General features: G+C 46.8%; 1 protein-coding gene across 1 annotated transcript; it reads right to left on the bottom strand.

Annotated features, from left to right (window-relative positions):
* Nucleotides 1-2224: 2224 nt before the first annotated feature.
* On the bottom strand, nucleotides 2225-3218 carry LOC123187276 (F-box/LRR-repeat protein At2g42720-like). The gene has a single exon (XM_044599089.1). It carries the CDS (start codon nucleotides 3180-3182, stop codon nucleotides 2253-2255), a length of 930 nt encoding a protein of 309 aa, XP_044455024.1. The 5' UTR covers nucleotides 3183-3218; the 3' UTR covers nucleotides 2225-2252.
* Nucleotides 3219-14826: the final 11608 nt, after the last annotated feature.

Raw genomic sequence — 14826 nt, 5'->3', positions numbered from 1 at the left:
GTAATACCTGGATTTCTTGGAGGCAGTGCCGATCTTGCGTCGTCAAACATGACACTGCTAAAGATGTTTGGTGATTTCCAGAAGGACACCCCTGAAGAGCGAAACATCCGCTTTGGTGTTAGAGAGCATGCGATGGGCGCCATTTGCAATGGCATTGCTGTACATAGCCCTGGCCTGATACCTTACTGTTCGACATTCTTCGTGTTCACTGACTACATGAGAGCCCCTATACGCCTTTCGGCCCTGTCTGAATCAGGAGTGATCTTTGTGATGACTCATGATTCCATTGGGCTTGGAGAAGATGGGCCAACACATCAACCAGTTGAGCAGTTATTCAGCCTTCGAGCAATGCCGGGCATATTAATGCTCCGACCAGCTGATGGAACTGAGACTTCTGCTGCTTATAGGATCGCGGTTATCAACAGGAAGAGGCCCTCTATCCTTGCACTCTCTAGGCAGAAGCTTCCGCAGCTGGAAGGGACATCGGTTGAAGGCGTTGCTAAGGGAGGGTATGTCATTTCTGACAATTCCTCAGGCAACAAACCTGACCTCATCTTCATCAGCACAGGCTCTGAGCTCGAGATTGCGGAAAAAGCCGCAGATCAGCTGAGGAAGGAGAGGAAATCTGTACGGGTTGTCTCGCTTGTTTGCTGGGAATTGTTTGAGGAGCAGTCTGAGGAATACAAGGAGAGTGTCCTACCAAGCGATGTTACTTCCAGGATTAGCATCGAGGCTGGTGTCACACTGGGATGGGAGAAGTATATCGGACAGAAGGGCAAAGCAATCGGCATTGACCGTTTCGGTTCAAGTGCTCCTGCTGGAAGAATATACAAGGAACTTGGTCTGACGGTGGAAAATCTGATTGCAACAGCTAAATCACTGTAAAGGGATCATTGCATTGCTCAACAGCCAAATCTCCTCAAGGTTTGCTCCTATATCATATATGCTATCTTAATAATCAATAAATGGCAGTCTCGAGGTTTGTTTGTTGCAGCTCGCGGGGCTTATTGAGGTGTAAATAATAACAATGTCTGCCTAATAGGCCTAGTAATTAAGCCAGTTTATTTTTCCAACTCTGCTTAGTAATAGATAATTTCGGGAATGCCCGCTGCAACTCATATAGAATTACTGTTGCACGGGAAATAAAATATTCATATAGTCCTATGTCCCCATGAAAAAATAAGAAACTCATATATATTTTGCTGTCGTCAAGTTGCAAGTTACTGTGGTACGGCGATTAAATTGCCAGGATCTGAACTCCATTGCTGTCGTCAAGAAAGTCTATGTGCTTTATTTCTTGTATTTTTTTTACAAGGGTCGAAGAATCCCCCTTTGTTCTCCTCTATCTATTTTTCTCTACTACACCAAATACTCTGGTTCTCTACTTCGTTCTGCTGCCACTTGTTTTGTGTGTGTGGTGAAAGATGAGAGCCACCTCTAAAATCATCTTAGTGGTTAGTGCAAGCTAAACCTTATCATCTTACTGTGTTTTCTACATGATGTTTGCATACACATGACAAAAATGTTGGGTATGGCATCTTAAGTTAGGATGAAATCTCAGGAAGACGGTTGATCCTCTTTCTGTGTCATATAGATTCCGGCCATATTGCCTAGCTAGTTGGTTTCTGAAAAACAAAGTGTAACGAAATCGGAGAAATATCCGAGCAAGTCGGATATATTTCTATCCCTTGTCTAGCTACAAGTTACTATAGTCCTGGGATTATGTCGCCAGCATCTGAACATAGTTGCAATCTCCTCCCTGCGTGGTGCCAGTGGAGCCGCTAAGGTCACTGAGAATTCCTCCAGAGCTGCACCATTCGACAGCAGAAAAATTGCAAGTATCCTGTCGAAGCCATTCCCAGTGTACTTCGCGATATTGATCCTTTTGAGGCTATGGCGGGAGCAAGGGATGCCCCATCGCCACATGCTCCTGAACATCCACTCATCATCATAGATGTCGTCGTCGGCGTTGTCGCAGATCTCCGGCTCAGGGTCTGAATCTGAGTCGCCGCCGTACTCATCGTCAGAGTAGTATGTCTGCTTCAATGTCTCGGAGCCCAGAGGAAACAACGACAGCGCTTCCAGGTGTAGGGTGCTGGCGACCAGGACGGCGACGGACCGGACGACGTGATCGGCGGCCAAGAACCCCTTGAGGACCAGGTGCCGGAGCTGGGGTAAGTGGTCGCGGGCTATGGCTGTGATCTCGCTGCTGTAGTAGGCCATTGAGGGGCGCAGCTCGAGGTGAAGGTACGTCAGCTTCTTGCACCGGCTGATGAGCTCAAGACTGGAGCGATTTCCATTGGTGCTTTGCTTGTGAGGTCCTCACAGATATCGATGGTCAGCGCCACCACCTCGCCGTAGTTGGGGACGTCTAGGATGGTGTCCGAAGGGAGGCCGCCCTTGTAGCGTAGGGACCGCTGGCACTGTGTTCGCAGCACGACCCGCCGGGCGTTGTGGCAGCAGACCATGGCGAAGCTCCGGAGGCGGTCGCTGGACACGGTGATGGTGGTGGCGGTCGGGCACTCCTCGAGCGTCAGTTCGGCGAGGTGCGGGCAGCTCGAGACCAGCTGCTGCAGCACCGCGGCACGCGCCATGATCCGCTTTAGGCAGAGCGTCTGGAGCGACGCGGCGACGACGACGCCCCAGGGCAGGTCGAGCGTCCAGTTGGCCAGGCGCAGGCGGCGCAGCGTGGCGCACCGGAAGAGCTGGCGCGTCGTCTTGGTGTAGCTGCCCCTGACGTCTTCCCCGAAGTCGGCCTTCCCGAAGCAGCTGCCGAAGGGGCAGAGCCTGCGGCGGGAGTAGTGCCGGTACTGCAGCGCGAGGTCGATCTCCTCGGCGCCGGAGGAGGCGGCGGTGGCGATCCAGCCGTCGAGCAGGTCGTCCGGCGGCTGGCGCGCGTGCAGCCGGAGGACACGGATCGGCGTGGTGGGGCCCTTGGAGAAGATGGCGCCCGTCACCTTGCTGTCGAAGCACACGGGGAGGCTGATTCCCCGCCACCGGCGGTCCGTCTTGCGGTCGACGAGGTCCACGACCGGCACGCCGTCGGAGACGCGGCGCCACCGGCGGGACAGCGAGGTGGTGCGCGTGGCCTCGTTGGAAGGGAGGTGGGAGAGGATCCGCTCCAGCACCTCGTCCGGCAGAGCGCTCAGGCGGTCTACGTGCCGGCGCCGGTGCGGGGGCATCTTCGTGAGCGATGACCAACGACTGAGATGTGAGAGTTTTCTAGGTTACCTCCGGAAAAGCTTTGGTTACCTCCGGAATTTACGTGATTCACGTCCCGATCGAAAACCCCAATTTTAGTTAGAGCATCTCCAAGGCGCCGGTCGCGCCGCGCGCAAAAAACACATATGCCGCGCGCGCATCGCCTGGTTTAGCGCGGCGCGCAGCGCTGGCTCCAGCAGCCGCGCTAAAATGCAGCGTGTGCGCGCCGCTCCAGCAGCGCGCAAAAATGCAGCGCGCGCGACGCGCACAAACAACATATGCATTGGAAAACAAAAGCAAAAAAATAAAAAAACAAACAAAAATAAATAGTTCTATTTCGTTTATTACAACTCAAACAAACAGTTTATCGTTCAATACAACAAATAGTGTAATTAAACACAACAAATAGTTCAATAATACAATAACGAACGCACAAATCATGATGCTCTTTGTCGTCTATTCCATGCCCATCACTCCTCAATGAGATTTTTCTGAAGATTATTATGCGCTGCAGGACGTCGAATGGCATGATAGGAGGCAACAAAACGGGTCACCCTTTCAGCCCTCCGTCGCACTCGTATGGGATATCCCAAGAGCTCATACTGAGAGTAGTCTATATCTTGACCATGTTTATTCTCAATGATCATGTTGTGCATGATCACACAAGCGTGCATTATGTATCAAAGCATCTTTTGATCTCAAAATCTAGCCGGTCCTCTCACAATAGCAAATTGGGCTTGCAAAATTTCAAAAGCTCTCTTCACATCTTTTCTAGCCGCCGCCTGAGCATTGTGGAAATCAAGATTTTTCTTACCTTCTGGCTTTTTCAACGGCTTGACAAAGGTTTGCCACTTTAGATAGATGTCATCCGCTAGATAATAGCCATAGTTGTATGTACGGCCATTTGCTATAAACTGCACCGGTGGCAACTCCCCATTTGCAATCTTACTCATCAGTGGTGACCGGTTGACAACATTGATGTCATTCAAAGATCTAGGCATTCCAAAGAATGCATGCCAAATCCAAGTCTCTTGATCGGCCACCGCTTCAAGGATTATAGTGGAACCCTTTTTTTGGCCGTGGAATTGCCCATGCCATGCCTTTGGACAATTCTTCCAACTCCAATGCATGCAATCTATTGAGCCAAGCATGCCAGGAAAGCCGCGAGCTTTGTTTATCGCCAAAAGCCTTGCGACGTCTTCAGCGTTGGGAGATCTCAAATACTCCTCGCCAAACACTTGCATAATTCCGACTGCGAAGCGCTTGACACACATGATGGCTTGGCTCTCGCCCATAGCCAAGTGATCATCAACTAGATCAGCCGGTATACCGTATGCCAACATACGCAAAGCGGCTGTCACCTTCTGAAAGGTGCTATGCCCGAGCTCTCCGGCGGCATTCCTCCTTTGCTGAAAAAAGCGGTCATGGCTCGCTAGTTTCTCTGCAATGCGCCTGAACAACTCGGTGCTCATCCTAAACCGGCGACGAAAATACGACTCGGGGTATGTGGGATTCTCCGCAAAATAATGCCTGATCAATCTGTTGTGGGCATCGATCCTATCCCTCCAAATTTTTTGCCGACCCATAACCAAACCACCGTGCTTCGGTTTTTTATTAATATGCATATCTAGGATCATTGCAAGATCCTCCTCCTCTTCCATATCAAATTCTTCTTCGAAAGAATCATACGACGAACTCATCTACAATGTTGAATACTATGCTATAAATAATAAACTACAATCAACATGCACGAAATTCATGGCTTTTGAGCAATACATACCTTCTAGGCGTTTTATCGAACACCTTGTGGGTGTCGAGCGGCAGGGAGCGCGCCGACGCTGTTCGTCGGCGGACCAGCACGCGCGCGGGGCGGCGGGCCTAGAGGGGGGTCGGAGAAAGCGCGCGGGGGGCGGGGATAGGCCGGTGAAGAGCCGGAATGGTCGCCGAGCGGCGCGGTCGGCGGCGGCGGCGCGACTGGAGGGGGGGTGGGAGGTGCGAGCGAGCGCGCGGGAGTCCAGCGCGCGGGAGCGGGCGCAGCAAATAAGCGGCGCGCGATTGCGTTTCGGCCCACGCGCTGGACTACGTATGCCGCGCGCGCGGTTTTCGCGTGCCCGCTGGAGCAGCTATTCCGGTTGCGCGCGCTAAAAGTCTACACCCCAAGAGTCACGAGCAAAAAAAAAAAGGTTGAAGATATATGGCGGTCGGAGGTATGCATGGTTGCGTCCTACAGGCGGTGCAGGCGATCCGTTATTACGCTAACTAGGGAGACCAACCGGTGTTGCAGCTTCGGGTCCAGATAAAGCTAAATGGGCCATCCATAAGCCTGGCCCGTTAGCATAGTTTGTTTTTTCTGCTTTTTATCAAAAACAATGCTAGGCAAGATGCCAGAATTGCTATGGATGAGAAAGAGCTGGTGGACAGTGATATGGAAAGGAAAAACCTTCAATTAGAAATGCAGAAACAACATGCAGAGATGAAAATGCAAAACATGATCTTGCAGAAACTGTTGCAACAGGTGTTTGAAAGGAAAAAATTAGGATAAATCCCCCCCGAAAATTATGTCTCCTATCCGAACATGTCTTGCAGAAATATTCTTATCCGGATATGTCTTGCAGAAACACCTGTTGCAACAGTTTCTATCAGGCTGCTTGGTTTTCTTAAAGAAAATCGGGGGGTGACCCCTTTTATCAAAAAATAAATAGTACAAATTATTCGAGTAATGATTTTATTAAATATCATACTAAAACCATGTTAACATATAAAGTAAAATGCTTAATCTTATTTTAAATTTTGCTAAGACAACTTGTAAGATATGTTCACACACCTAAAAATAAATGCCAATAGCTATGTTTATATTTTTAGAACGAAATGGTCCTATCTGTGGAAATACCATGAATTCTAAGAAAATGTTCACATACCAAAAAGTTCCATATATTTATCGTGAAAAGAATAATAGAAACATAATAGAAGCACATAATGGACCTCAAAAAGATTTCACTCGCACTTGCATCTGCACCATGTAAGCTTTAGATACCTAAACCTTGGTGGATCAGGTATGCCTTCTTGGTATCTTCAAGATATTTTATGGTCGACTCTGAATTTGCATGAACTCCAAAGCTAGAAAGTACTCCCTCCGTTCCATAATATAGTGTGCATAGATTTTTTTTAAGAAGTCAAACTTTTGAAAAGTTCGATCAAGCTTATAGAGAAAACTATTTATATCTATAATACCAAATATATAAAATATGAAACTATATCTTATGATGAATTTAATGATATGTGTTTAGCATTCTAGATGTAAATGTTTTTCTTGATAAATTTGTCAAATTTGATGAGGTTTGACTTTTTGAAAAAATATATGCACTAACCGAGTTGACTTTTCTGCCACGTCAACCCAGATGGGTGCACCATGCCTATCAAAATCGTGATTAATTTTGTCCCAACCGCCAACTAATAGAAAGTGGTAGGGTTTTTTAACATATTACTCCCTCCGTTCGGAATTACTTGTCGCAGAAATGGATGTATCTAGATGTATTTTAGTTCTAGATACATCCATTTTCGAGACAAATAATTCCGAACAGAGGGAGTAGTTGTAAAGTGGTAGTTTTTTTGTCCAAATTTGAAAATTGGTAGTTCTGGGAACCCTAACCTGAATTGTGGTAGTTTTATGTTATTTACTCTTCCAACCGGTGATGAACATGTTGCTGCTTCGTCGATAATGCGGTTGATCTTGGTTAGGAAGCCAGAGATTTTCTTTCCTAATTTATGTTTGCACTCCCAACAGTTAAATAGTGCATCTACACTATTAAGACGGTAGGAAGTTTAAGTGGCCTAGGATTTATTTGTTTTTTTTTCAAATTTAAGGGGTTGGAACACCCGGTTTCATAATTCAGAGCATCTCTGGTCCTTTCTCTAGATCTTTAACTCCCTGAAAACTAAACTTTCAGATAGTTCCCACCTAGCCATTTCCTCAAAAGTTTAGTTCTAAAAATTTGAGGAGTTACTCCTCAAACTTCTCCCGACCTCCTTAAATTTGAGCAGTGTAGATCCTCCTCCATGACGACGGGCATAGGGAAGACTTGAACCCGCGATGAACAAGGCCCCAACGATGATGTTGGCAATAGGCATGCCGACGAAGCATGACAAGACAACGTATGCAATAATTCCCTCGTCGACAGCCACGACGACAACCTCGGTGATGGCAACAATGACGGCAGTGTCAATGACCTCCGATTGCTCTGGTACTATAGGTGGTCAGGACGCCACATGTCATTGTGTGTAAGAAGATTTAGTAAGTTAAATTAGGGTACAAGGACCACTACTGTAAAAGGACCATTAAGAAATTGTTAGATGAATGGTCTACTACTGCAAACCGCACAAATCACTACTTAAGTTTAATCATCAGATTTTTCGCACAACATGTTTGCATTATACTACTTGGCTAAGAAGAAAGACGGGCATAAAAGGATCAAACACGTTGATTACCTCCATACAAGAGTACTAATATTGAAATATAAACCTAAGATCCAAGACCAATACTTGTCTCACAATTGAATCGGCTTGTGTTTGAAACAAAAGGAATTACCAAAAAGAAAAACAAAGAACTACAAGAAGAAAAACAGATAATTACACAAGAAGTAGAATAAACTTGCAGCATTCTCTTTGAAATTTCGGGAGTGTACATATAGTAAAACCCAGATGAGGAACCATCACCATTACTAACGAACTAGATGATTTTTACGTACAAAAGGAAGAACTCCAAACTAATTATCCAAATTAAAGTTTATCTCTCTGAGATTTGGTGTAATCCATATGGGGGCCGGACGGTTGGACCAAAGGTGAGGAGACACAAGTTCCTCGCTGCTGTTATCATCCAAGTTGAGAATTCCCATATCACGGCGATTATTCTGAAGTCCCATTGTCCAATATTTGCAATCGTCGGTGAAGTAGGCATGGTTCGCCTTAAGAGCCGGGTATTCTTCGGTACTAAGACAAAGCGACTGATTATGCCCAAGGAACAACGCATGGCCGCGCAAGCAACTGGTTCTCTCGAGTTCGTTCGCCACGGCATCAACTTTGTATACTCTAATTTTGCCGGTAGTCCAAAACACAGATGACCGGGGCGTATCTCCTAAATCACGATCCCCAAATTTTCTCCAAACCTGCAGAAGGTCACCCCATGGGGCTTGTATGATGTACATACGGAGATATCTATAAGTCATTGGTCCCTCCATAATGATCTTCATGGTGGCCACAGGGGCAGGGCTGGCAAGATCGAATCCATGGATTTCTCCCTTTGAAGTCACTGCATGCATGAGGCCATCCTTGTACATGCAGTCGTCATAGGAGGTGTGTGGTGGCAGCCAGGTCCAGCTCTCGGCCCCTACCCTTGCAAAGGAGAGCTGGCAAGACGGGTTGTGGATCAGCACCACAATGTGTCCTCCTCCTCCTCTTCCTGCTGCTGCTGCCGAGGAATAGGATGCATCATCATCGGAAAGAGAAAACACAAAAGCCTTGTGATGGAGCTGGTGGCGCAGCTCGCTAAGAGCAAGGTTTGCTGGCAGCGCGAGAACGGTATGCCTAGTGTGGGCCGAGTATCTGTACATGCGGAGGATGCCGGAGTCGTCGTAGATGGGGCTCACCTGCCGGATGGTGATCACCGACGGGAGGGCGATCTGTTGACCGGTGATGGGGTTGAGAAGATGCATCTCGGACCTGTCATCGGCTGTAACCAGCAAACCTTGAGGGGAGGACCCGATGAGAGACCTGGTGCGGATGGGCGGGTCCGGGAGGGTCAGCCTGTAGGCCTTCTTCTCCACGAGGCTGTAGAGACGCGCGGTGCTCTCGCCGTCGGACTCGGAGGTGTAGAGCAGGCATGGCGTCTGGGACTGGTTGTACAGCCCGTGGTTGCGCAGGGTTTCGTACGCGGAGCGCCAGGAGGAGCATACGGAGCCAGCACGCAGGAGGTCGGGGATTTCAAACGCGGCGAAGATGGCCATCAAGATGTCCTGCGGCAGATTCGGCGTGGTCTGGATCCTCCCGTCCTCCATGGAAAGACGTACGCACGAATTGCTAATAAAGCTTTGATTGACGGAGAAGATCACGCAGATTATCAGCAGCTAGCCGAGGGTGACGCATTAAATAGATCTGAATCCAGCAGAAACCACGCCTCGAATTGTGGATCGCTGGGAACTCGCTTACGCTGCAACAAACATGCATGAACACGATCCCGGCGGAGGAGTCCTCCTGTTCAGCGCTAAGCCCTGAGTTTTTTCTTTTTCCTTTTTTTTGTTAAGAACCCGATGAGGTATTTCATGTTTGCAGCTTATTATGCATAAAAGTCCCTGTCGTTCTGCTCATTTTATGAAGATTTTTTTGAAAACACATACGATTTTCAAATATATGATTCTTACAAAAAAAACAGCAACAATTTATAAAATTCTGAATAAATTTTCAAAAAAAAGAACATTCTATGAAAGTACCGATATTTTTTTAAATTTGAAATTTGTTGGAATTAATGAACAAATTTGAAACCTTGTCGAAAATACCAGAAATTTATCCAACAATATGAACAATTTTTGAATTTTATTTTGAAAATGACCACATTTATCAAAATCGCAAATATTTTTCGAAATTTCTGCCAAAAGGATGAATAAAAACAAAAAATAAACAAAGGGAAAAACGAACAAAAATTTGAAAACAGGGATATTTTTTGAAATTCAGAACGAAACATGGAAAACACAAACCATTTTTTAAAAATACGAACAAAATTGGCAATGTTTGAACATTTTTAGAAAATGCCGAACAATTTTTGGAAATTATTTTTTTCCTTTATATTTCATGGAAAGAAACAAAAAGGGAAAATCAGAAAAACCAAAAAATAATGAAAAATGAAAAATAAACAGAAAGAAGAAAGAAGAAAAAAAACAGGATAAAGTCAAAATACGAGTTTTTAAATTCTTTATTTTTAAAATACGAGTTTAAGATTTTTGAATACATGGTCAACATTTTATCTATACACATTTAACATTTTAAAAATAAAGTTTACCATTGTTATAATACATGGTCACCATTTTTTCTATACACATTTAAAAAAAATCAGAAACAAGTTTAACATTTTCTGAATACATGGTCAACATTTTATCTATACACATTTAACATTTTACAAATAAAAGTTTATCATTTTCTGAAAACATGGTGAACGTTTTTTCTACACACATTTAACATTTTTTAAATAAAAATTTAACATTTTTTAGTACATCGTCAACATTTTTGCGATACACATTTAACATTTTGCAAATTCAAGTTTAACATTTTTTGAATAATGGTCAACATTTTTCATATACGCATTTAACATTTTTCAAAGGGAAACGTTTACTGCCGGCGGACCGGCCAACTCCTTGCGCCGGTCGAACGCGCACTCGCCACGTCGTGCCCACGTGTGTGGAGCCACGTCCCCGAACGTGGGGCTCTTGCACCGACGCGTCGGTCTTATCCAGCCAGGGACGATCTCCTTTTCTCCCCCAATTCCTCAACGCACATGGCACACCATCCCACTCGTTCCTCTGCTCACCAACGCCATGGCTGCCCCTCTCCTCCTCCGCTCACCATGACAAACTCTTATATAGAGAAAAGCGCTTCCGAGGACACATGGGAATTATCGTCAAGCTAGTTTTCATCACATTCATATGATTCGCGTTCGGTACTTTGATAATTTGATATGTGGGTAGACCGGTGCTTGGGTGCTGTTCTTACTTGAACAAGCATCCCACTTTTGATTAACCTCTATTGCAAGCATCCGCAACTACAACAAAAGTATTAAGGTAAACCTAACCATAGCATAAAACATATGGATCCAAATCAGCCCCTTACGAAGCAACGCATAAACTAGGGTTTAAGCTTCTGTCACTCTAGCAACCCATCATCTACTTATTACTTCCCAATGCCTTCCTCTAGGCCCAAATAATGGTGAAGTGTTATGTAGTCGACGTTCACATAACATCACTATAGGCTAGACAACATACATCTCATCAAAATATCGAACGAATACCAAATTCACATGACTACTAATAGCAAGACTTCTTCCATGTCCTCAGGAACAAACGTAACTACTCACAAAGCATATTCATGTTCATAATCAGAGGGGTATTAATATGCATATAGGATCTGAACATATGATCTTCCACCAAATAAACCAACTAGCATCAACTACAAGGAGTAATCAACACTACTAGCAACCTACTAGTACCAATCCCGGACTTGGAGACAAGAATTGGATACAAGAGATGAACTAGGGTTTTAAGAGGAGATGGTGCTGGTGAAGATGTTGATGAAGATTGCCCTCTCCCGATGAGAGGAGCGTTGATGATGATGATGGCAATGATTTCCCCCTCCCGGAGGGGAGTGTCCCCGGTAGAACAGCTCTGCCGGAGCCCTAGATTGGTTCCGCCAAGGTTCCGCCTTGTGGCGGCGGAGTCTCGTCCCGAAAGGTTGCCTATGATTTTTTCCTCGATGAAAGACTTCATATAGCAGAAGATGGCCACCGGAGAGCCAACAGGGGGCCCACGAGGCAGGGGGCGCGCCCTGGGGGTAGGGCGCGCCCCCACCCTCGTGGGCAGGTGGTGGCCCCCCTGACGTATTTCTTCCGCTCAGTATTTTTTATTATTTCCAAAAATAACTTTCGTGGAGTTTCAGGACTTTTGGAGTTGTGCAGAATAGGTCTCTAATATTTGCTCCTTTTCTAGCCCAGAATTCTAGCTGCCGGCATTCTCCCTCCTTATGTAAACCTTGTAAAATAAGAGAGAATAGGCATAAGTATTATGACATAACGTGTAATAACAACCCATAATGCAATAAATATTGATATAAAAGCATGATGCAAAATGGACGTATCAGTGGCTCTCGCTTGTCTTCTTTAGTTCGTCAGGGCCTCTTAGGGTCTGTATCTGGAGATGTCTCCTTACATTGTAATGGTTGCAGACTTGTCAAACAGACTCGGTTACCTTATCCTACTAGTGAGTCTGTATCTCAGCGTCCTTTTGACTTAGTTCATTCTGATGTCTGCGGTCTTGCTCCCTTTGATTCGAAAGGTGGTCATCGCTACTATGTTTTGTTTATTGATGATTTCTCTCGCTACACTTGGCTCTACTTCATGAAATCTCATAGCGAGGTTCTCCCTATATACAAACGGTTTGCTGCCATGGTTCAAACCCAGTTTGCCACGCCCATTCGTACTTTTCATGCTGACTCCGCTGGAGAGTATATCTCTCAGCTGTTGCGTGGTTTTCTCGCGGAACAGGGTACTCTTGCCCAGTTCTCTTGTCCTGGTGCTCATGCTCAGAATGGCGTTGCCGAACGAAAGCATCGTCATTTGCTTGAGACGGCTCGTGCGTTGATGATTGCTGCTTCCCTTCCACCCTATTTTTGGACTGAGGCTGTTTTCGCATCCACCTATCTCATCAACATTCAGCCATCGACTGCTCTGCAGGGTGGTATTCCTATGGAGTGTCTCACTGGTCGCTCTCCTGACTACTCAGCTCTTCGTATGTTTGGATGCGTGTGCTATGTTCTTCTTGCCCCCCGAGAACGGACCAAACTGACTGCTCAGTCGGTTGAGTGTGTTTTCCTTGGCTACAGTGATGAGCACAAGGGCTGTCGATGTTGGGGTCCTATGGGTCGTCGCTTGCGCATCTCGCGTGATGTGAATTTTGACGAGTCTCGTTCTTACTACCCACTATCTTCTTCCTCGAGTTTTTCTATGGACGAACTTTCTTTCCTTCTCCTTCTCGATACACCCTACAATGTGCCTCATGTGTCACCTCTTCCTCTGGCACCTCTCATTCCTTCTCATTCACCACTGACCCCGTCTTCTCCATCCTCCTCCTCCACCACTCCACCATCATCTCTAGTCCGTCGCCCTCTCTCACCGTTTCCTCTCCACTATACTCGTCGATCTCGTACTGAGGATGTCTCCTCTGACGAGCCTTCCACCTCTAGTGTGCCTCCTCTCACGCCTCCCCCGGTTCACAACCTCCGTGCTCGGCCTCGCCCCCCGCTTGATCGCTACTCCCCTGATTGGTACGGTCTCTCTGTTACTGCTGAGCCCACTTCCTATCAAACTGCCATGACTCAGCCTGAATGGCAGCTTGCGATGGCCGAAGAGCTTGCTGCTCTTGAGCGCTCTGGCACATGGGATCTGGTTCCCCTTCCTTCCGGTGTCTATCCCATCACCCTGCAAGTGGGGATACAAGATTAAGACTCGCTCCGATGGTTCTCTTGAGCGCTACAAAGCTCGTCTTGTGGCCCGTGGTTTTCAGCAGGAGCAGGGGCGTGATTATGATGAGACATTTGCTCCTGTGGCCCACATGACCACGGTCCGCACTCTTCTTGCTGTGGCTTCTGTTCGTCAGTGGTCTATCTCTCAACTTGATGTTCAGAACACTTTTCTCAATGGCGAGTTGCATGAGGAGGTTTATATATGCAGCCACCACCGGGGTACTATGCTCCTGATGGTATGGTCTGTAGACTTCGCCGCTCCCTCTATAGTCTCAAACAGGCCCCTCGCGCCTGGTTTGAGCGCTTCGCCTCTGTGGTGACTGCCGCTGGTTTCTTGCCCCGGTGATCATGATCCCGCGTTGTTTGTTCACACGTCTTCTCGTGGTCGGACTCTTCTCCTTCTCTATGTTGATGACATGATCATCACTGGTGATGACTCTGATTACATTGCCTTTGTTAAGGCTCGCCTTCGCGACCAGTTTCTTATGACTGATCTTGGTCCACTTTGCTATTTTCTTGGGATTGAGATCTCCTCCACCTCTGATGGCTTCTACATCTCCCAAGAAAAATATATTCAGGATCTTCTTGCCCGCGCTGCTCTCGGTGATGAGGCACAGTTGTGACTCCCATGGAGCTCAACGTTCAGCTTCGTGCCTCTGATGGTGACCCTCTTCCTAATCCCACACGCTATCGTCACCTTGTTGGCAGTCTTGTCTATCTTGCTGTTACGCGTCCTGACATCTCCTACCCTGTCCACATTCTGAGTCAGTTCGTTTCAGCTCCCACCTCTGTCCACTATAGTCATCTCCTCCGTGTTCTACGATATCTTCGTGGCACGATCTCTCAGTGCCTTTTCTTTCCCCGCTCCAGCTCTCTTGAGCTCCAGTCCTACTCTGATGCTACCTGGGCTAGTGATCTCTCTGATCGACGCTCGTTGTCTACTTATTGTGTCTTTCTTGGTGGCTCTCTTATTGCCTGGAAGACAAAGAAACAGACTGCAGTTTCTCGCTCGAGTACAGAGGCTAAGTTGCGAGCCATGGCTACGCTGACGGCTGAGGTGATCTGGTTACGGTGGCTACTTGAGGATTTTGGTGTGTCTGCTACTACCTCAACTCCCTTATTGTCAGACAGTACTGGTGCTATCAGTATTGCGCCTGACCCGGTGAAGCATGAGCTCACCAAGCACATCGGTGTGGATGCCCACTTTGTGCGTGCTGCTGTGCAGGATCAGACTCTCGCTCTTCACTATGTGCCCTCTGAGTTACAGTTGGCGGACTTCTTCACGAAGGCACAGACTCGAGCACAGCATAGTTTTCTTCCCTCCAAACTCAGTGTTGTCGATCCACCATG

The sequence above is a fragment of the Triticum aestivum genome, chromosome 2A (genome assembly GCF_018294505.1).
Source record: "Triticum aestivum cultivar Chinese Spring chromosome 2A, IWGSC CS RefSeq v2.1, whole genome shotgun sequence".
Lineage (NCBI taxonomy): Eukaryota > Viridiplantae > Streptophyta > Magnoliopsida > Poales > Poaceae > Triticum > Triticum aestivum.
Note: the sequence above shows the minus strand (reverse complement) of the source record. Positions and strands in the feature narration are given on the sequence as shown.